Raw genomic sequence first — 21,412 nt, forward strand, 5'->3', positions numbered from 1 at the left:
CACAGCGGTAGAGTTGCTGCCTCACAGCACCAGAGACCCGGGTTCGATCCTGATCCTGTCTGTATGGAGTTTGTACGTTCTCCCCGTGATCGTGTGGGTTTTCCCCGGGTGCTCCGGTTTCCTCCTGCACTCCAAAGCCGAACATGTTTGTAGAAACGTTTCGACCCGAAAGGAAACGGTAAATCATGTCTGACGAATCTTATAGAATTTTTCAAGGATGTAACTAGTAGCGTGGATAGGGGAGAACCAGTGGATGTGGTGTATCTGGATTTCCAGAAGGCTTTCGACAAGGTCCCACATAAGAGATTAGTATACAAACTTAAAGCACACGGCATTGGGGGTTCAGTATTGATGTCGATAGAGAACTGGCTGGCAAACAGGAAGCAAAGAGTAGGAGTAAACGGGTCCTTTTCACAATGGCAGGCAGTGACTAGTGGGGTACCGCAAGGCTCAGTGCTGGGACCCCAGCTATTTACAATATATATTAATGATCTCGATGAGGGAATTGAAGGCAATATCTCCAAATTTGCGGATGACACTAAGCTGGGGGGCAGTGTTAGCTGTGAGGAGGATGCTAGGAGGCTGCAAGGTGACTTGGATAGGCTGGGTGAGTGGGCAAATGTTTGGCAGATGCAGTATAATGTGGATAAATGTGAGGTTATCCATTTTGGTGGCAAAAACAGGAAAGCAGACTATTACCTAAATGGTGGCCGACTAGGAAAAGGGGAGATGCAGCGAGACCTGGGTGTCATGGTACACCAGTCATTGAAAGTAGGCATGCAGGTGCAGCAGGCAGTGAAGAAAGCGAATGGTATGTTAGCTTTCATAGCAAAAGGATTTGAGTATAGGAGCAGGGAGGTTCTACTGCAGTTGTACAGGGTCTTGGTGAGACCACACCTGGAGTATTGCGTACAGTTTTGGTCTCCAAATCTGAGGAAGGACATTATTGCCATAGAGGGAGTGCAGAGAAGGTTCACCAGACTGATTCCTGGGATGTCAGGACTGTCTTATGAAGAAAGACTGGATAGACTTGGTTTATACTCTCTAGAATTTAGGAGATTGAGAGGGGATCTTATAGAAACTTATAAAATTCTTAAGGGGTTGGACAGACTAGATGCAGGAAGTTTGCTCCCGATGTTGGGGAAGTCCAGGACAAGGGGTCACAGCTTAAGGATAAGGGGGAAATCCTTTAAAACCGAGATGAGAAGAACTTTTTTCACACAGAGTGGTGAATCTCTGGAACTCTCTGCCACAGAGGGTAGTCGAGGCCAGTTCATTGGCTATATTTAAGAGGGAGTTAGATGTGGCCCTTGTGGCTAAGGGGATCAGAGGGTATGGAGAGAAGGCAGGTACAGGATACTGAGTTGGATGATCAGTCATGATCATATTGAATGGCGGTGCAGGCTCGAAGGGCCGAATGGCCTACTCCTGCACCTAATTTCTATGTTTCTATGTTGCCTATTTCCTTCGCTCCATAGATGCAGCCTCGCCTGCTGAGTTTCTCCAACACTGGTCGGCACGGACTCGGTGGGCTGAATGGCCTGTTTCCACGCTGTATCTCTAGTCTAAGGAGTTGTGTATGTGTGTGTGGGGAGGGGGAGGGGGGGGGGGCATCGGAATAGACCAAGATAGACACAAAATGAGGAAGGGTCTCGACCCATTCCTTCTCCCCAGAGATGCTGCCTGTCCCGCTGAGTTACTCCAGCATTTTGTGTCTATCTTCGATGTAAATCAGCATCTGCAGTTCCTCCCTGCACACCACGGGAAAGCCCAGTCAGTGAGAGAGTGTGTCAGTGTTCAGGGCCACACAGGCAGGCCAGGCCAGGCCCCATTGTGTACAAATCTGGCGGAGGATGTAAGAAACAGGATCAGCCAATCCTTTGTACCCTGCCCCGCTAATTCCAGAGCAGCGGTGGGGCCCTGCAATGGGGAGAGCGGCCGGATGCCGAGGAAACTCGCCTTTGGAAGCGCTCGCAGAGGTACGAGACCCACAGTTCCTGGATCTCTCTCTCCCTCTCTCTCTCTCTCTCCCTTCTTCCCAGCCCACTCTGGTTTGTAAAAACAGCTTCTATAGAAAGACGAGGGTGGGTGATCCCGACTTGGAGGCTGCCGTGCCGTCTGGGGCTAGAGAGGTGGAGGAATCTGTAGCCTTCCCTCTCCCTCTCTGTCCCCTTCTCTCCCCCTCCCCTCCCCTCTCTCTCTGTCTCCCTCTCTGTCCCCTTCTCTCTCTCTCCCCCCCTCTCTCTCTCTCTCTGTCTCCCTCTCTGTCCCCTCTCTCTCTCTCTCCGTCTACCTCTCTGTCTCTCTCCTCATCTCCCCCTCTCTCACCCCATCTCCCTCCCTCTCTCTCCCAGTATCCCTCCCTTTTTCTCTCTCCTCCCCCCCGCCTCTACATCCCACCCGACGCTTCGGAGCAGGTCAGTGATATTGCAGTGGGTTAGCAGGGGGTGGTGGGGCAGAGCGGTAGCGGTGGGGGTGGGGGTGGGGTGGAGGGGGTGGGGGTTATGAAACATCTCTGCACATCCCCCTTTAGCAGCACCGGGCTTGGGGTGGGGTGGGGTGGGCAGGCGGTGAAATTGCAACAGTGTGAATTGCAACAGTGTGAATTGCAACATTGTGAATTGCAACATTGTGAATTGCAACAGGGTGAATTGCAACAGGGTGAATTACCAGCACAACACACACGCCTCGTTCAACAGCGTTGCCTTGTTACACTTAAAAATCGCCCGCACAGTTTTCCAGATCTTATTTTTCCAACATCAGAGGACGAGGAGCCTCTGTAAGGAGGGTCAGGAGGCGGCCTGCGTTCCCCTTCGGATTTGAGGGCTTGAATCGCGCCCCGAGATCTCAGTTTTAGGAAAATAACTGAGGAAGTTTGTCGTTTTTTTTCTCTCCTTGAGAGCAACTTTGGTAAAACTACAACTTATTCTAAACACTCTTTATTTTTAAACCAGCCATCTCATTTGAGCCTCAGCAGCCATGTGGTTTAAGTTTAGTTTTATGACAGGAAGTCTTTTTGCAATTTAGTCAGGGCATCCCAGAACATAGTATGAAGTCCATTTTGTAGTGATTGTATAATCTAGGCAGCATGTGATATTTGTACAGCAATTGATTTGAAAAAAAAATACCATAATGAATGTTAACGATCATGACTTGTACATGTCAGCAGGAATTTAGAACATTGAACAGTACAGCACGGGAACAGGCCATTCGGCCCACAATGCCTGTGCTGAACGTGATGCCAAAATAAACTAAACTCTTCTGCCATATCTCTCCATTCTCCATATCTCTCCATTCCCTGTATATCCATGTGTCTAATAGCTTCCTAAATCCCACTGTCATATCTGCCTCCACCACCACCCCTGGCAGCGTGTTCCAGGCATCCAGTGTAAAAATACTTGCCCCGCACATCTCCGTTTAACTTTCCCCCTCTCACCTTAAAGTAATGCCCTCTGGTCTTTGACATTTCTACCCTAGTCAAAAAGGTTCTGACTCTCTACCCTATCTATGTCTCTCTAAATTTTATATCCTATTCGGTTTCCCCTCAAACTCCAGAATTCCAGTGAAAACAATCCAAGTGTGTCCAACCTCATTAAAGAAGGGTCTCGACCAGAAACGTCACCCATTCCTTCTCTCCAGAGATGCTGCTGCCTGTCCCGCTGAGTTACTCCAGCATTTTGTGTCTCCTCTCATTAAACCTTATACCTTCCAACTCCAGGTAGCATCCTGGTCAAACTTTTACTGCACCTTCACCAAAACCTGCACCCTTCCTTCCTGTGATGGGGTGTCCAGAACTCCACACAACACTTCAATATGACTAGATAGGAACAAAATGCTGGAGAAACTCAGCGGGATAGGCAGCATACCTGGATGGATGATTTCCTGGCACTTGTACTTAATGACCCTGCTGCTGCTTCTTGCGTCTGAGGCAGCAGAAGTCTGCAACAGGGTGACGCCATCCGGTTCGACATGCGTAGGTGCCCGCCCTAAAAAGGGCGCATGCTTCGGGTTGGCGCCAAGCTGCGACGCTCCTGCTGTCCCTGTTGTCGTTCGAGAGGGACAGCAGCAGGGAGGTCGACAACATGAGCCCCAATGGCCTTGCTAATGAAATATACAATTTGCCCTCTTTACCATGTTAAATATTGGGAGGCACGGTGGCGCAGCGGTAGAGTTGTTACCTCACAGCGCCAGAGACCCGGATTCCATCCTGACTACGGGTCCTGTCTGTATGGAGTTTGTACGTTCTCCCTGTGAAACATAGGGTTTGGACACGCTAGAGGCAGGAAACATGTTCCCGATGTTGGGGGGAGTCCAAAACCAGGGGCCACAGTTTAAGAATAAGGGGTAAGCCGTTTAGAACGGAGATGAGGAAACACAGAGAGTTGTAAATCTGTGGAATTCTCTGCCTCAGAGGGCGGTGGAGGCCGGCTCTCTGGATACTTTCAAGAGCGAGTTAGATAGGGCTCTTAAAGATAGCGGAGTAAGCGGATATGGGGAGAAGGCAGGAACGGGGTACTGATTGTGGATGATCAGCCATGATCACAGTGAATGGCGGTGCTGGCTTGAAGGGCCGAATGGCCTACTCCTGCACCTATTGTCGATTGTCTATTGTGACCTGCGTGGGTTTTCTCCGGGTGCTCCGGTTTCCTCCCACACTCCAAAGACACACAGGTTTGTAAGTTAATTGGCTTTTGTAAAATTGTAAATTGTTCCTAGTGTGTGTAGGATGGTGTAAATGAGCGGGGATCGCTGGTCGGCGCGGACTGGGTGGGCCAAAGGGTCAGTTTCCGCGCTGTATCTCTAAACTAAACCAAACTAAGTACTTGTGCTGCCACATTCAGGGACCTGTGGACTTGGATCCCAAGGTCTCTCTGTACACTAATAGCCCTGTCCCACGGTACGAGTTCATTCCAAGAGCTCTCCCGAGTTTTAAAAAAATCAAGCTCGTGGTAAGCACGGAGATTGAACGTAGCGGGTACGTCAGAGCTCGGGGACGTCTCTTAGCGCTGACGGCAGGTACTCGGGAAGACTCGCTAACGGCAGGTAAGCACAGGAAGACTCGTGAAGATTTTTCAACATGATGAAAAATGTCCACGAGAGCCCCGAGTACCGACGAGCGGCCATTACCGTAAATCTCCGAGTTCGAATCAGGGCAAACTCGGGAGAGCTCTTGGAATGAACTCGTACCGTGGGACAGGGGTTATATGCTGTTAAAAGTCCCGCCATTCATTTAACTGTATACTTTCCCCTTACATTTGGTTTCCCAAAGTGTCACACTGCACACTTGCCGAGATTAAACTCTATCTGCCGCTTCTCCACCCATTTCTGTAGCTGATCTATTTTCCTGCTGGAGGCTTCAACAGCCTTCTTCACTGCCTGTAACTCCACCACCATGGATAGATCCCATCTGGTCCAGTGGACTTATCCACCTAATGCTCTTCAAGAGACCCAACGCCATCTCTACCTTCATCTCAAAATGTCCTCGCATATTAGAGCACCCCACACTGATTTTAGTTTAGAGATACAGCTCAGAGACAGGCCCTTCGGCCCACCGAGTCCGCACCGACCAGTGATCCCCGCACACTAACACACGCCAGGGGCAATTTACACTGATACCAAGCCAATTAACCTACAAACCTGTACGTCTTTGGAGTGTGGGAGGAAACTGAAGATCTCGGAGAAAACCCACGCGGGTCACGGGGAGAACGTACAAACTCAGTACAGACAGCACCCGTAGTCGGGATCGAACTCGGTAAGTAGATTCCAATAAACAAAGTAACTGCAGGTGCTGAAGTTCTGAAATAAATTCAGAAAATGGCAGGAACATTCGGTAGGTCAGACAGCATCTGTGGAAGGGGAAACAGTTAATGTTTCAGGGCAAAGACCCTTACCAGAACTGACAAAACAAATTAGCCTTGGTCAGGGAAATCAAGTTAGTCTGATGACTAACAGAAGATAGACACAAAAAAACCCAAAGTAACTCAGCGGGTCAGGCAGCATCTTTGGAGAAAAGGAATGGGTGACTTTTCGGGTCGAGGCACCTCTTCAGCCTGAGAGTCGGGGGAAAGGGAAACGAGAGATATAGACGGTGATGTAGAGAGATAGAGAGCAAAAGAATGAAAGATATTCAAAAAAGTAACAATGATCGAGGAAAGGTGGAGCCCACAATGGTCCATTGTTGGTTGTGGGGAAGGTGATAACAAGTTATACCGAAAGTGAAACTCAACAGGGCGACAATGAAACTAGTACGATGACTAGGGTGGGGGCGAGACAGGCAAGGGATGCAAGGGTTGCTTGAAGCTAGAGAAATCAACATTCATAATGCCGGGTTGTAAGTTTGTGACCATCTTCGGTTTAAACCGGCATCTGCAGTTCCTTCCTACACATTCTCCTTCCACAGATGCTGCCTGACCTACCGAGTACTCAGCTTTCAAGAGGGAGCTAGATAGGGCTCTTAAAAATAGCGGAGTCAGGGGATATGGGGAGAAGGCAGGAACGGGGTACTGATTGGGGATGATCAGCCATGATCACATTGAATGGCGGTGCTGGCTCGAAGGGTCAAATGGCCTACTCCTGCACCTGTTGTCTATTGTCTATTTAGTCCAAAGACTAACTTGTTTTAGTTTAGATGGACACAAAGTGCTGGAGTAACTTCACAGGTCAGGCAGCATCACTGGAGAACATTGATAGTCACGTTTCGGGTCGGGATCCTTCTTCAGAATTCATCCTCAAGAAGAGTCCCAACCCGAAATGTCACCCATCCTTTTTCTCCAGAGATGCTGCCTGACCCGCTGAGTTACTCCAGCACTTTGTGTCCATCCTCGGTATGAACCAGCATCTTCGGTTCATGTTTAAGAAAGAACTGCAGATGCTGGAAAAATCGAAGGTAGACAAAAATGCTGGAGGAACTCAGCGGGTGAGGCAACATCTGTGGAGCGAAGGAAGAGGCGACGTTTCGGGTCGAGGCCCTTCTTCAGACTGAGTTCATTGTTTCTACAAACAGGAGGGCAGCTATGGAGAGCAAAGGACCACTCAGGGATAATGGAAGGCATTTATACAGTTCATTGTTTCTACAAACCAGCACCTCTTGTCCAGTTTCTAATTTCACGTTATCTACAGTTTGCGCAGTTTGGCAAATGGATGCGTAGATATTATATTAACACAAATACTTGTACCATCTTTTTCCTACTTGTCCGAAAGGCATTCTTGACGGGCACTTTAGCCAAATTAAGGGCCTGTCCCACTTGTGCGACCTAATCCGCGAGTTCTGGCTAGCTTGCCCTCGACTCGTACTCGCAGCATGGTCGACATGAGGTCGTAGGATGTCTTCCTAACTCTCCTTCATGCTCGAGAATAGTCCCCGCGTACTCGAGGCCTCAGCTAGGTCGCGGCGTTTCTTTTCAACGTTGAGAAATGCCCGCGAGTAAAAAAAGGTCGCCATGGAAAAAATCATTACTTTTTTTACTCGTAGGTTTAGTCGTAGTAGGTCGGCATGTTAGTCGTGGGTAGTTGAAGGTAGTCGTAGATAGTCTTCATCATAGTCGAAGGGAGGTCGAAGGAGATCGAGGGAGGTCGTCTTCACTCTCCGCTATTCGGTGTCCAATTTTCCCGAAGTGAGTTGTAGCTGGTCTTCAACATAGTCGAAGGAGGTCTTCAACATGTCATTTTTTCAAACTCTCCAAAACTCTTCTAAACTCGCGAATTGGGTCGCCCAAGTGGGACAGCCCCTTTACAGGCCCCTTTAAGAAGGGTGGAAACATGTTTTCCTGCCATTTAAAAGCTTCCTGTTCAGCTGCATTTAAACACCATGTGGTAACTCGAGTGTCAGACAATGGATCAATGGCTAGTTTGCACGTACAGCGTTCATGTTTTAATCATCGCTGTTCATTTTGCTGTTAGACTGAGCCATATGAGCCTACGTTACAGCTCTGTCTGAAGAAGGGTCCCGACCCGAAACGTCAACCATTGCTTTTGGTGGCCCTGTCCCACTTAGGTGACTTTTTAGGCGACTGCAGGAGCCACATGTTCGCGGGTGATTGCCGGGGAGTCGCCTTCACGGTCGTGAGGAGTTCCCGCATTCTGGGTACTAGTCGCGGCCTCATTATGGTCGCTGTGAATCATGTTGACAAATTAGCGGCGGCTGGAATGAATCCGCCATGGAGAGCAGCGAGAATTCTCGTGCCGTAGGTGGGTCGCCAGGAGGTCGAAGGTTCTTGTAGGTTGTGGCCGGTGCTGACCGGTGAATTTCATTGGCTCATTGGGGAAAAAAAGGCAAGCAGTAGTTTTCAGAACCAAGGATAACCAACCGGTAATGTTAAATGTTCCGCCGAGCTTCACAGCCGTGTATCTCTGGCTTCTTAAAAGTTGTCTCCACTCCTTCTCCCTCCTTTTCCCCCCTCCCTCCCCCGCCCCCTCTTTTAAAGGACTTACCGTACACTGTGCTTTAGCCGTCATTTTACAGCGCCAACCTTCCTGTTCATTGCGGTGTGTGTCTGTATCACCACGGCTTTGCACCGTGTGAACTTTTTAGGCAGGGCAAGCGGGGTGGGGGGGGGGGCGCTGTCTAAAAAATTCACATGGGCTGGTGATAGAAGCGATGTGTGTGTGGGTGTGTGTGTGTGTGCGTGGGTGTGTGTGCGTGTGCGTGTGCGTGTGCGTGTGGGTGTGCGTGGGTGGGTGGGTGTGTGTGTGTGTGTGCGTGTGTGGGTGCGTGTGTGCGTGTGTGCGTGGGTGGGTGCGTGTGTGGGTGCGTGTGTGGGTGTGTGTGTGTGTGTGCGTGGGTGCGTGCGTGCGTGGGTGTGTGTGGGTGTGTGGGTGTGGGTGCGCGTGTGTGCGTGCGTGGGTGCGTGTGTGCGTGGGTGCGTGCGTGCGTGTGTGTGTGGGTGTGTGTGTGGGTGTGTGGGTGTGTGGGTGTGTGTGTGTGTGGGTGTGTGTGTGCGTGCGTGTGTGCGTGTGTGCGTGCGTGTGTGCGTGTGTGTGTGTTCCACTCTTGACAGTCGCTGTTCCAGTTGCCGGTTTATCAGGCGAGTGCTGGCAACTTGACAGTCGCCGGCAGTCCGCTGAAAAATCGCCAAAGTGGGACAGGCCCATGTTACTCCGGCATTTTGTGTCTTTATCCACCCATCACTTGCCAGGCATTGTCCCACCCCCACCTCTCTTCCAGCTTTCTCCCCATTACTAATCAGCCTGCTGACCCCAAAAGTCAGGCAGAGAGAGGCGTAGATAGGGTAGACAGTCAGAACCTATTTTCCAGGGCCTGTTTCTGCACTGCTCTATGTTCTATGTCGCCTGTAGGTTACCCAGGGATGCAGCCTGAACCGCTGAGTTTATTTTTGTAAACCAGTATCAGTGTGTCACAGTGGCGCAGCGGTAGAGTTGCTGCCTCACAGCACCAGAGACCAGCGTTTGATCCCGACCACAGGTGCTGTCTGTACGGAGTTTGCACGTTCTCCTCGTGACCTGCGTGGGTTTTCTCCGGGATCTCCGGTTTCCTCCCACACTCCAAAGACGTACAGGTTTGTAGGTTAATTGGCTTCTGTAAAATTGTGCCGGGCTCGTGTAGGATGGTGCTAGTGTACAGGAGTGGACTCGATTGGCCGAAGGGCCTCTGTATCTCTAAAGCCTAAAGCATCTGCAGTTTCTTATGTCTAGAAAAATAGTGTTCTGTTATTAGCTCAAAGCATTTATCAATACAGTACGGTAAGAACTTAGAATTCTGCAAATAGGCCTGAAGACGGGTCTCAATCCGAAACGTCACCCATTCCTTCTCACCAGAGATGCTGCATTTATTTCTATTCTGCAAATGGAAATTGAAACTCATTGAAACTTACAGAATAATGAAAGGCACAGGTTGGGAGAGTCTAGGACCAGAGGTCACAGCCTCAGAATTAAAGGGCGCTCTTTTAGAAAAGAGGTGAGGAGGAACTTCTTTAGTCAGAGGGTAGTTAATCTGTGGAACTCATTGCCACAGAGGGCCTTGGAGACTGTCAGTGGATATTTTTTAAGGCAGAGATAGATACTTGATTAGGACGGGTGTCAAGGGTTATGGGAGAAGGCAGGAAATGGGATTAGGAGGCAGGGATCAGCCATGAGTGAATGGCGGAGTAGACCCGATGGGCCGAATGGCATAATTCTACTCCTATAACTGGAGAACTTGACATTGTTACAAAATCGGCTGTTTAAAAGCCCTGTCCCACTGTACGAGCTAATTCAAGAGCTCTCCTGAGTTTTAAAAAAAAATCAAACTCGTGGTAAGCACGTAGAATGTACGTAGCGGGTACATCAGAGCTCGGGGACGTCTCTTAGCGGCTCGTAACGCTAACGGCAGGTACTCGGGAAACGCGGTAAGCTCGGGAAGACTCGTGAAGATTTTTCAACATGTTGAAAAATGTCCGCAAGAACCCCGAGTACCTGCGAGCGGCCATTACCGTAAATCACCGAGTTCGAATTAGGGGAAACTCGGGAGAACTCTTGAATGAACTCGTACAGTGGGGCAGGGTTTTAACTTTATATCGGAGATTAATGGGGTTTTGCGAATCGAGTTAGTTAAAGGACTTTGTGGCATGAACTGCTTTGGAAGCAGATCAGTCACCATCTCATTCAATAGTGGAGCAGGCCCGACAGGCTAAATGGCCTACTCCTGCTTCAATGTTCCAAGCCAGATGGCAATTTATAGCAAACAAGCTTATAATTACCAGACTCAGGCAGATAATCAGAGAGCATTTTACATTCACTTCATGAATAAGCTTAATAAATGCTGCTAAGCCCATTGTCTTGATGCTCTTTATAAGTGAAAAGCAATTCCATGGTGGTAGCTCCAAGGTATTCCAGTTACAGGCATTGATGTGGAATATACTCCTGTTCATAGTGTCTTTCCAACTTTTGATATAATTACTGCCTTGTAATTAATTTTCCCGTATGTTATGTCATTAAAAGGACAGAATATCACAGTGAACATGCAATGCTCGTCAGTTCATAAGAGATAGGAGCAGAATTAGGCCATTCGGCCCAATATGCCTACTCCACCATTCAATCATGGCTGATCTATCTTTCCCTCTCAACCCCATTCTCCTGACTTCCCCCCCCTTGACAACCGAACTAATCAAGAATCTGTCAATCTGCACCTTAAAAAAATATCCATTGACTTGGCCTCCACAGCCTTCTGTGGCAAAGAATTCCATAGATTCACCACCCTCTGACTAAAGAAATTTCTCCTCATCTCCTTCCGAATGCCCCTGTCCCAGAGGTTTTTGTCAGTCTCCCTACCTGCTTCCACTACCTGCAACCTCCGGCAACCACCTGCAACCTCCGGGAACCGCACGGAAACCTTGAGTGGGGCGCAAAGTCTCCAGAGGTTTCCGTTCAGGTTTCCTAAGTGGGACAGGGGCATAAAGGAAAGTCCTTCTATTCTGAGGCTGTGGCCTCTGGTCCTAGACTCTCCCACTAGTGGAAACATCCTCTTCACATCCACTCTATCCAGGCCTTTTACTATTCGGTAAGTTTCAATGTGGTACCCACTCATCCGTCTGAACTCCAGCGAGTACAGGCCCAGTGCCGACAAACGCTCATCATACGTTTGAAAGCAGAGGACATGGAATCTAGGACAGTTCAATGTTTCTGTGAGGATTTTAGTGTCCACATCCGTGAAGTGCAAACAGAATGAAATTCTTTCCCTTATAAACTCAGAATTAAAAGACATTCCTTTGGTCAGTTCTGGAGTTGGGCCAGCACAGAATGAAGGGGGGACCCAGCGGGGGAGGTGGGGGGTTGCTGCCATGTAGGGTTGCCAAATTCCTCACTCCCAAATAAGGGACAAAAGGTCAAAACACGGGACGAATTCCCGACGGCAATTCGTTGACCGACTCGGCCGTGGCTGGGTGAATGATGAGTTGGCCCGGGTGCTGGACTGCACACGAAGCCCAGCCGGCGGGCCAGCTGAGGAGTTTTGGCCCGGGGGCCGCGCGCAAAGTCCGGCGCCCCGTCCAACTCATGAACCGATGATCGGCCATGAGAAGGAGGGGTGGTGGTGGTGGTGGTGTCGGCGGTAAGCGAAGGTCCGATGGTCGGACAGCTGGCCGGGCTGCCGACCGACGGGGCCACGGGCGAGGCGCTGATGCTGCTGATGCTGCTGCACTCCATGGGCTGCACTACGTCGGGACGGGTGAGGTGGGGCCGGAGACCAGACAGTCCCCTCGACCCGTGTAGTAGCAGTCAAATACGGGACAAGGGCAGTCCCGTACGGGACAAACCAATTTAGCCCAATATACGGGATGTCCCGGCTAATACGGGACAGTTGGCAACACTACCGTCACAGCAGTAGATAGGAATGTTCGGTGAACTTTTATAACTTTACCAGCGCCATAACGTGACAGTGTGGGCAAGTTGGGCCGAAGGGCCTGTTTCCACACTGTATCACTCGACGACTGGGCTACATCCACAGTAACTAACATACAAAGGCAGACTCATTGTGCCCAAACTAACGGGGAAATGGCCGGCATATGCTCTCTTCTCATCCACATCCTACTGATAAATAAAACAAGAGCACAGGATATCCTATAATTAGCTGGAGTATATGTGTTGTTTTCTGCCAAGTCAGCAGTATCCTTGACAACTCCCAACAAACATCGCCAAATTGCAAAGACCTTTCCTACGCAGTTGTGCTGCCGACAAACTAATTTTAAACACATCGACAACTTATGTCGATTGTTGGGGATTCAGTGTCAGAATTGGTCCAAAACGCCGCAGCGAGACTCCTGACAGGCACCCGATAAAGGGACCACATCACCCCTACTCTGGTCTCTCTCCACTGGCTCCCTGTGCAGTTCCGAATCAATATCAAGCTCCTCCTTTATGTGTGTGTAGGATAGTGTTAGTGTGCGGGGATCGCTGGTCGGCCGAAGGGCCTGTTTCCGTGCTGTATCTCTAAACTAAACAGAATATATAACAAGGTACACAAAATTGCTGAGGAAACTCAGCGGGTGCAGCAGCATCTATGGAGCGAAGGAAATAGGCGACGTTTCGGGCCGACGTTGAGGGTTTCGGCCCGAAACGTCGCCTATTTCCTTCGCTCCATAGATGCTGCTGCACCCGCTGAGTTTCCCCAGCAATTTTGTGTACCTTCGATATTCCAGCATCTGCAGTTCCCTTTTGAACAGAATATATAACAGCCTCTGTTCTTTCTTACGGGGGAAGGTTGCATGCAAACCATGCTAGTGGACATATAGGGAAGAGCAACATTTGCTGTGACCCGCTCTCACTTGGAGAAGATTTGTTAGTCCCCATTCTGAAGCGTGTCCTGGCAGTTTTTCTTCAAGGTGCGGCTTTATGGGACTATTGGTCAGGTGGCATTTAGAGTATTGTGTGCGGCCCGGATCACCCCATTACAGGAAGGGTGTGATGAATTTGGTCACAAAGTGCTGGAATAACTCAGCGGGTCAGGCAACATCTCTGGAGAAAAAGGATGGGTTACTATTCGGGTCGGAACCCTTCTTCAGACTGAACGTAGAGTTTGGGGGGGAGGGGACATTGAGGTAGGAAAAGGCCGTAACAAAGCAGGGCTGGCAATAGATGATTAAGAGTGGAGCCCACAATGGCCCATTGTTGGCTGGGGAAGAGGTGATAATGAAGGGAGACACGGATGCGAACAGTGGAACGACTAGGGTGGGGGAGGGGGAATGATGTCTGTGTTAGTGTTGCCAACTGTCCCGTATTAGCCGGGACATCCCGTATATTGGGATAAATTGGTTTGTCCCGTACAGGACCGCCCTTGTCCCGTATTTGACCGCCACTACACGGGTCGAGGGGACTGTCGGGTCGGAGCGTCGCATCCGGCCCCGCCTCACCCGGCCCGACGTAGTGCAGCAGCAGCAGCAGCAGCGCCTCGCCCGTGGCCCCGTCGGTCGGCAGCCCGGCCAGCTGTCCGACCTTTGGGCCTTCGCTTACCGCCGACACCACCACCACCACCCCTCCTTCTCATGGCCGATCATGAGTTGGACGGGGCGCCGGACTTTGCACGCCACGTCGCGTGGCCCGGGCCAAAACTCCTCAGCTGGCCCGCCGGCTGGGCTTTGTGTGCAGTCCAGCACCCGGGCCAACTCATCATTCATCCAGCCACGGCCGAGTGGGTCAACGAATTGCCGTCGGGAATTTGTACCTTATTTTGACCTTTTGTTCCTTATTTGGGAGCGAGGAAGTTGGCGCACCCTAAAGGAGAGGTTGGATAGTCGGTGTTTTTTACACTGTAACGTTGGAGGTTGCATGGAGACCTGATGGAAGTATATAAAATTATGAAAGGCATAGATAGGGTAGACAGTCAGAACCTTTCTACCACGATGCAAATATAATAATGGGTGTAGCTGTAAGATGAGATGGACAAAGTTTAAAGGAGATGTGCGGGGCAGGTTTGTTTACACCGATGGTGGGTGCTTGGGACTCGCTGCTGGAGTTGGTGGTGGAGGCAGATACGATAGCGGTGTTTAAGAGGCTTTTAGATCTGCACATGGATATGCAAGGAATGGACATGGATCATGTGCGGGCATAATAAGAGTTGGTCTAGACAATAGACAATAGGTGCAGGAGTAGGCCATTTGGCCCTTCGAGCCAGTACTGCCATTCAATGTGATCATGGCTGATCATCCCCAATCAGTACCCCGTTCCTGCCTTCTCCCCATATCCCCTGACTCCGCTATCTTTAAGAGCCCTATCTAGCTCTCTCTTGAAAGTATCCAGAGAACTGGCCCCCACTGCCCTCTGAGGCAGAGAATTCCACAGACTCACCACTCTCTGTGAGAAAAAGTGTTTCCTCATCTCCGTTCTAAATGGCTTACTCCTTATTCTTAAACTGTGGCCCCTGGTTCTGGACTCCCCCAACATCGGGAACATGTTTCCTGCATCTAGTGTATCCAAGCTCTCAACAATCTTATATGTTTCAATGAGATGCCCTCTCATCCTTCTAAACTGGTCGATCTCACTTCTTCTGCTCTTCGGCCGAGTTATGACCCAGACTCACCAGTCTGAAGAAGGGTCCCGATCCGAAACGACGTCCATTCCCTCCACAGATGACGCCTGACCCGCTGAGTTCCTCCTGCACTTTCGGTTTTGCTCAAGATTCCAGCATCAGTTTTGTTTCAGAGACACAGCGCGGGAACAGGCCCTTCGGCCCACCGAGTCCGTGCCGACCAGCGATCCCCGCACACTAACACTATCCTACACACACCAGAGACAATTTACAATTTAACCTAAGCCAATTAACCGACAAACCTGTACGTCTTTGGACTGTGGGAGGAAACCGGAGCACCCGGAGAAAATCCGCGCGGGTTATGAGGAGAACGTACAAACTCCATACAAACTCCACACCCGTAGTCGGGATTGAACCTGGGTCTCAACCGCCGTGCCACCCATTGTAGTTCCTTTGTGTCTCCACTCTTTGTGTCAATAGACAATAGGTGCAGGAGGAGGCCATTCGGCCCTTCGAGCCAGCACCGCCATTCAATGTGATCATGGCTGATCATCCCCAATCAGTACCCCGTTCCTGCCTTCTCCCCATATCCCCTGACTCCGCTATCTTTAAGACCTCTATCTAACTCTCTTTTGAATGCATCCAGGGAATTGGCCTCCACTGCTTTCTGAGGCAGAGAATTCCACAGATTCACAACTCGCTGGGTGAAGAAGTTTTTCCTTATCTCCGTTCTAAATGGCCAACCACTTATTCTTTTTTTTTTATTTATTTTTTTTTTTTGAATATTTTTATTATAAGTACAGTAAATTACAATAATACACATCAGATATTTCTCATTACATTTGTTGTACCACTTCGTTTTTCGAGCTTTAAAAAAGATAGAAATAAAAGAAGTAAGGAAAGTGAGCAAGAATCGTGGTGCAGGAAATGTTGGGAAAAGAAAGCCCCTTGGGGAAGAAGTTAGAGAAGGAAGTAAAGAAAGGAAATAAGACCCTGGAAAGAAAAGAAAAAAAAGGAAAAACAATCGCTCTATTGTAACACCGTGTTTAAAATATATATATTATTTTATACCCCCCGTTGCCAGATCCTGGTATCATTTATATTTTAAATTACTATTGCACCTTATGCTTGTAACAGTTCCATAAATGCAGACCACGTCTTTTGGAAGTGGTCTGCTTTACCACTTATTCTTCAACTGTGTCCCCTGGCTCTGAACTCCCCCAACATTGAGAACATGTTTCCTGCTTCTAGCGTGTCCAATCCCTTAATAATTATATGCTTCAATAAGATTCCCTCTCATCCTTCTAACTTCCACTGTATACAAGCCCAGCCGCTCCATTGACAGTCCCGCCATCTAATAAGGAATAAGGAGTAAGCCATTTAGAACGGAGACGAGGAAACACTTTTTCTCACAGAGAGTGGTGAGTCTGTGGAATTCTCTGCCTCAGAGGGCGGTGGAGGCCGGTTCTCTGGATACTTTCAAGAGAGAGCTAGATAGGGCTCTTAAAGATAGCGGAGTCAGGGGATATGGGGAGAGGGCAGGAACGAGGTACTGATTGTGGAAGATCAGCCATGATCACATTGAATGGCGGTGCTGGCTCGAAGGGCTGAATGGCCTACTCCTGCACCTATTGTCTATTGTCTATTTTCACCCCCGGCAGCGCGCTCCAGCTCCCCACCACTGTGCGTCAAACAAACCTGTCCCACACATCTCCATTAACCTTTAGTGTTGGGCACTCACACTGCGGGAGGAAGGTTCTGAGTGCCACTGCACTGAATGTGTTTCTATTTGCGAGGAAGATGATATATGTAGCTCTTAGGGCTAACGGAACCAGGGGATGGGGGGAGAAAGCAGGGACGGGATACTGATTTTCGATGATCGGCCATGATCATATCGAATGGTGCAGCTGGCTCGAAGGGCCGAATGGCCTCCTCCACCTATTTTCCATGTTTCTAAAGACATCCCATTGACTGCACTGAAGAATGTGAAAAGTGTGAGGGTGGTGCGGCCGATTCTCCTTGGTCAATGTCAGGATCATAAGTGATAGGAGCAGAATTAGGCCATTCGGCCCATCGAGTCTACTCCGCCATTCAATCAGGGCTGATCTATCTCTCCCTCCTAATCCCATTCTCCTGCCTTCTCCCCGAGACCGCTGACACCCGTACTAATCAAGAATCTATTCATCTCTGCCTTAAATATGTCCACTGACTTGGCCTCCAAAGAATTCCACAGATTCACCACCACCCTCTGACTAAAGAAATTCCTCCTCATCTCCTTCATAAAAGAACGTCCTTTAATTCTGAGGCTGTGACCTCTGGTCCTAGACTCTCCCACTAATGGAAACATCCTCTCAACATCCACTCTATCCAAGCCTTTCACTAATCGGTGCATTTCAACAAGGTACCCCCTCATCCTTCAAAACTCCAGCGACTACAGTCCCAGTGCCTTCCAGGATATATGGAAGATAGACACAAAATGCTGGAGTAACTCAGCTGGTCTGGCAGCATCTCTGTAGAACATTGATAGGTGACGTTTTGGGTCGGGACACTTCTTCAGAAGCCATAATCCCCTCCAGAGATGATGCCTGGCCCGCTGAGTTCCTCCAGCACTTTGTGCTTTGCTCATGATTCCAGCATCTGCAGTCACCCTGAGTTACTCCAGCACTTTGTGTCTTTTTTTTGGTAAAACAGCATCTGCAGTTCCTTGTTTCTCCAGAGATGCTGCCTCAATCTTGGGAGATCACTCTTTTCCTATTTCCTTCGGGTCTGAAGAAGGGTTTCGGCCCGAAACGTTGCCTATTTCCTTCGCTCCATAGATGCTGCTGCACCCACTGAGTTTCTCCAGCATTTTTGTCTACCTTCGGTTTTCCAGCATCTGCAGTTCCTTCTTAAACTCTAACTAGACAGGTACATGGATAGGACAGGTTTGGAGGGATGTGGACCAAATGCAATCAGGTGGGACTAGTGCAGCTGGGACATGTTGGCCTGTGTGGGTGAGTTGGGCCGAGGTTTATACTCTATGACTATCAGTGTGAGGCACAACCCGTTCCCCTTTAAATACCAGGAGATAGATACAAAGAGCTGGAGTCACTCAGCGGGACAGACAGCATCTCTGGCGATAGGGTGCAGCAGGTGAAGTTTCGAGATGAGACCCTTCTTCAGAAACGTTACCCATTCCTTCTCTCCAGAGATGCTTGCCTGTCCCTCTGAGTTACTCCAGCATTTTGTGTCTGGCTTGCGTTGGTTTCTGTCTGGATAGACTTGGTTTATACTCTCTAGAATTTAGGAGATTGAGAGGGGATTTTATAGAAACTTACAAAATTCTTAAGGGGTTGGACAGGCTAGATGCAGGAAGATTGTTCCCGATGTTGGGGAAGTCCAGGACAAGGGTCACAGCTTAAGGATAAGGGGGAAATCCTTTAAAACCGAGATGAGAAAAACTTTTTTTCACACAGAGAGTGGAGAATCTGTGGAACTCTCTGCCACAGAGGGTAGTTGAGGCCAGTTCATTGGCTATATTTAAGAGGGAGTTAGATGTGGCTAAGGGGATCAGGGGGGTATGGAGAGAAGGCAAGGATGGGATACTGAGTTGGATGATCAGCCATGATCATATTGAATGGCGGTGCAGGCTCGATGGGCCGAATGGCCTACTCCTGCACGTTTTTTCTATGTTTCTATGAAAGCTGGAGTCACTCAGCGGGACAGACAGCATCTCTGGCGATAGGGTGCAGCAGGTGAAGTTTCGAGATGAGACCTTTCTTCAGAAACGTGACCCGTTCCTTCTCTCCAGGGATGCTCGCCTGTCCCGCTGAGTTACTCCAGCATTTTGTGTCTGGCTTCGGTTTAAACCAGCATCTGAAGTTCCTTCCAGCACAAAACCACCGCCTTTAAAGGCGAGCGCTTTACACTGACGCCCAATCCTTACAGTAGGTGTCAGTGTTGATGCTGCACTTGGTCGCTGCCGGCTCTCCAAGGCTCTGTCTCTCTCTCTCTGTGTCTCTCTCAGCACCTAGGGACAATCTTGCTCGCTGTGTTTTCTTGTTTTTGATTTGCCTTACGTCGGGAGGAGAAGGGGAAACAATTTTTTTTTTAAAACCCACGGCAACTTGCAGCGTCGCCTGGAGAAGCAGGAATCCCAAAGAGTGGAGATCGGAGCCGGTGCTTGCAGCAGAAGGAGAGAGGGAGCGTGGAAGGGAGAGAGGGAGAGGGAGAGAAGGAGAGAGGGAGCGTGGAAGGGAGAGAGGGAGAGGGAGAGAAGGAGAGAGGGAGCGTGGAAGGGAGAGAGGGAGAGAAGGAGAGAAAGAGGGGGGCGGAGGAGAGAGATTTTTTCCTTTCTCTCTTTTTGAGCTTTCCTGTCCCTTTTTGTTTTCTTTCTTATGGGAGAGAAAGGTGAGAGTTTCCCTTCGCTCTTTTTCCTTTCCCTCCTAAGGAGGCGAGAGGAGGAGCGCAAATGCAAAAGGAGAGAGAGAGAGAGGGAGACTTGTTTATTTTCTAGCCCGATCTGCGGCAGGACTCAGTTGAGAACAAGTGTTGCCAGCATCAGCAGAGAAGCTCCCGGGCTCTGCACATCTGGAGGGGATGGTACAAGTCACAGCTGGATGGAGATGCATGGGCTTGCAGCTGAGAACATCTCCTTGATCTCGGACCTTACTTGAAGCGCAAAGAAAAACCGGGGGTGGGGGAGAGAGATTTTGGGGGGGTGAAAGGTTTTACCCTCTGCAGCGGCAAGAAGCCTATTTGGGAGAGGGGGGGGGGGGAGAGTATCCTCCCCCCTGTGTTACTGCTCCATCCCTGTTGCCTCTCCAAGGCTGAGAGACACAAATGCACCAATGGTGGATTGCAAGACCAGGAACATGAAGTGCCTCACATTCTTCCTGATGCTTCCAGAGGCGGTGAAGAAGTCGAAGAAGGCGTCCAAGAGCAGCCGGCTGCCGGTCTGCTACGAGATCCTCACCCTGAAGAAGCGGATGGCTGCGGAGATGTACAGCGCAAAGAAAGCGCCCGGCAACGCCAGTGCCAGCTCCAGCGCCCAGAGCCACCAACACAACCTCAACAACAACACAGTGCCTGCCAACTGGCAGGGTCTCTACCCAACTATCAGAGAGAGGTAAGCGGCCAGCGACTCTGTCCCCCCCCCCCCCCCCCCCCTCCTCACCCCCTCCCAACCTCCTGAAAGTAACTTCTCGAGTAACCAACTCACCTTGTGTCAGACTGGACAGGTGAGGCGGCCTCCACCTTAAGCCCCCCCCCCCCCCACCTGTGTCAAGATTCAAGAGAGTTTATTGTCATGTGTCCCAGATAGGACAATGAATTTCTTGCTTTGCTTCAGCACAACAGAATATAGTAGGTGGACAAAAATGCTGGAGAAACCTAGCAAGTGCAGCAGCATCTATGGAGCGAAGGGAATAGGGCCGAAACCCTTCTTCAGACTATAGAATACAGTAGGCATGACTACAGAACAGATCAGTGTGTCCATTTACCATTATATAAATATATACACACATGGATAAATAAACTGATAAAGTGCAAATAAACGGATAATGGGCTATTAATGATCAGAGTTTTGTTTGAGTTGAGTTTAATAGCCTGATGGCTGTGGGGGAAGTAGCTATTCCTGAACCTGGACGTTGCAGTCTTCAGGCTCCTGTACCATCTACCTGAAGGTAGCGGGGAGATGAGTGTGTGGCCAGGATGGTGTGGGTCCTTGATGATGCTGCCAGCCTTTTTGAGGCAGCGACTGCGATAGATCCCCTCGATGGTGGGGAGGTCAGAGCCGATGATGGACTGGGCAGTGTTTACTACTTTTTGTAGTCTTTTCCGCTCCTGGGCGCTCAAGTTGCCGAACCAAGCCACGATGCAACCGGTCAGCATGCTCTCGACTGTGCACCTGTAAAGACTGGACAGGTGAGGAGACCTCCACCTTAATCCCCCTCCCAAGTAGCAGAACCATCAACATGGATAGGACAGGTCTGGAGGGATGTGGACCTAACGCGGGCAGGTGCGACTAGTGTACAGCTGGGATGATATATGTTGGCCGGTGTGGGCAAGTTGGGCCGAAGGGCCTATTCCATGCTGGATCACTCTGTGAACTGGCAGGGTAAACAAATCTTCACTTAAAATCCTCTCCTCTTCCCAAATATCACATCCCACTGGTAAAAAAAAATCTCCACCTAAAACCCTCTCCGTCTCACCTTCTCCCAAAGTTTCAGAACCTGCAGGTAAGGAAATCTCCGTCTAAATCCCTCTTTCCCTCTCCCCCTCTCCCCGAGTATCAGATGTGACAGGTAAGGACATCTTTGCCTAAACCCTGTGTCGGAAGGAACAGCAGATGCTGGGTTAAACCACCTAAATCCTTCTCTCTCTGTCTCTCTCTCCCCAAATGTCAGACTCCTGAGATGAGGAAATCTCCACTTAAATCCCTCTCCCCCCTCCCCCCCCCCCCCCCCCCTTTCCCCT

The 21,412-nt window shown here is 49.8% G+C and overlaps 1 protein-coding gene across 4 annotated transcripts in view; it reads left to right on the plus strand.

Moving 5' to 3' along the window:
• The first annotated feature begins 1,745 nt into the window (after positions 1–1,745).
• The window catches only part of btbd3 (BTB domain containing 3), a 43,366-nt gene continuing 23,699 nt past the window's right edge, over positions 1,746–21,412 (plus strand). Inside the window, exons 1-2 of one of the 4 annotated variants that reach the window (XM_033026266.1) lie at positions 1,746–1,979; positions 19,844–20,063. In XM_033026266.1, coding sequence (XP_032882157.1) covers positions 1,943–1,979; positions 19,844–20,063 — 257 coding nt within the window. In that variant the 5' untranslated portion in view covers positions 1,746–1,942. Of the gene's footprint in view, positions 1,980–2,366; positions 2,418–13,176; positions 13,314–19,713; positions 20,064–21,412 lie in introns of those variants that run through there. The other 3 variants (XM_033026268.1, XM_033026267.1, XM_033026265.1) reach the window with 3 other exon arrangements.

This window comes from Amblyraja radiata, chromosome 8 (genome assembly GCF_010909765.2).
Source record: "Amblyraja radiata isolate CabotCenter1 chromosome 8, sAmbRad1.1.pri, whole genome shotgun sequence".
Classification (NCBI taxonomy): Eukaryota; Metazoa; Chordata; class Chondrichthyes; order Rajiformes; family Rajidae; genus Amblyraja; species Amblyraja radiata.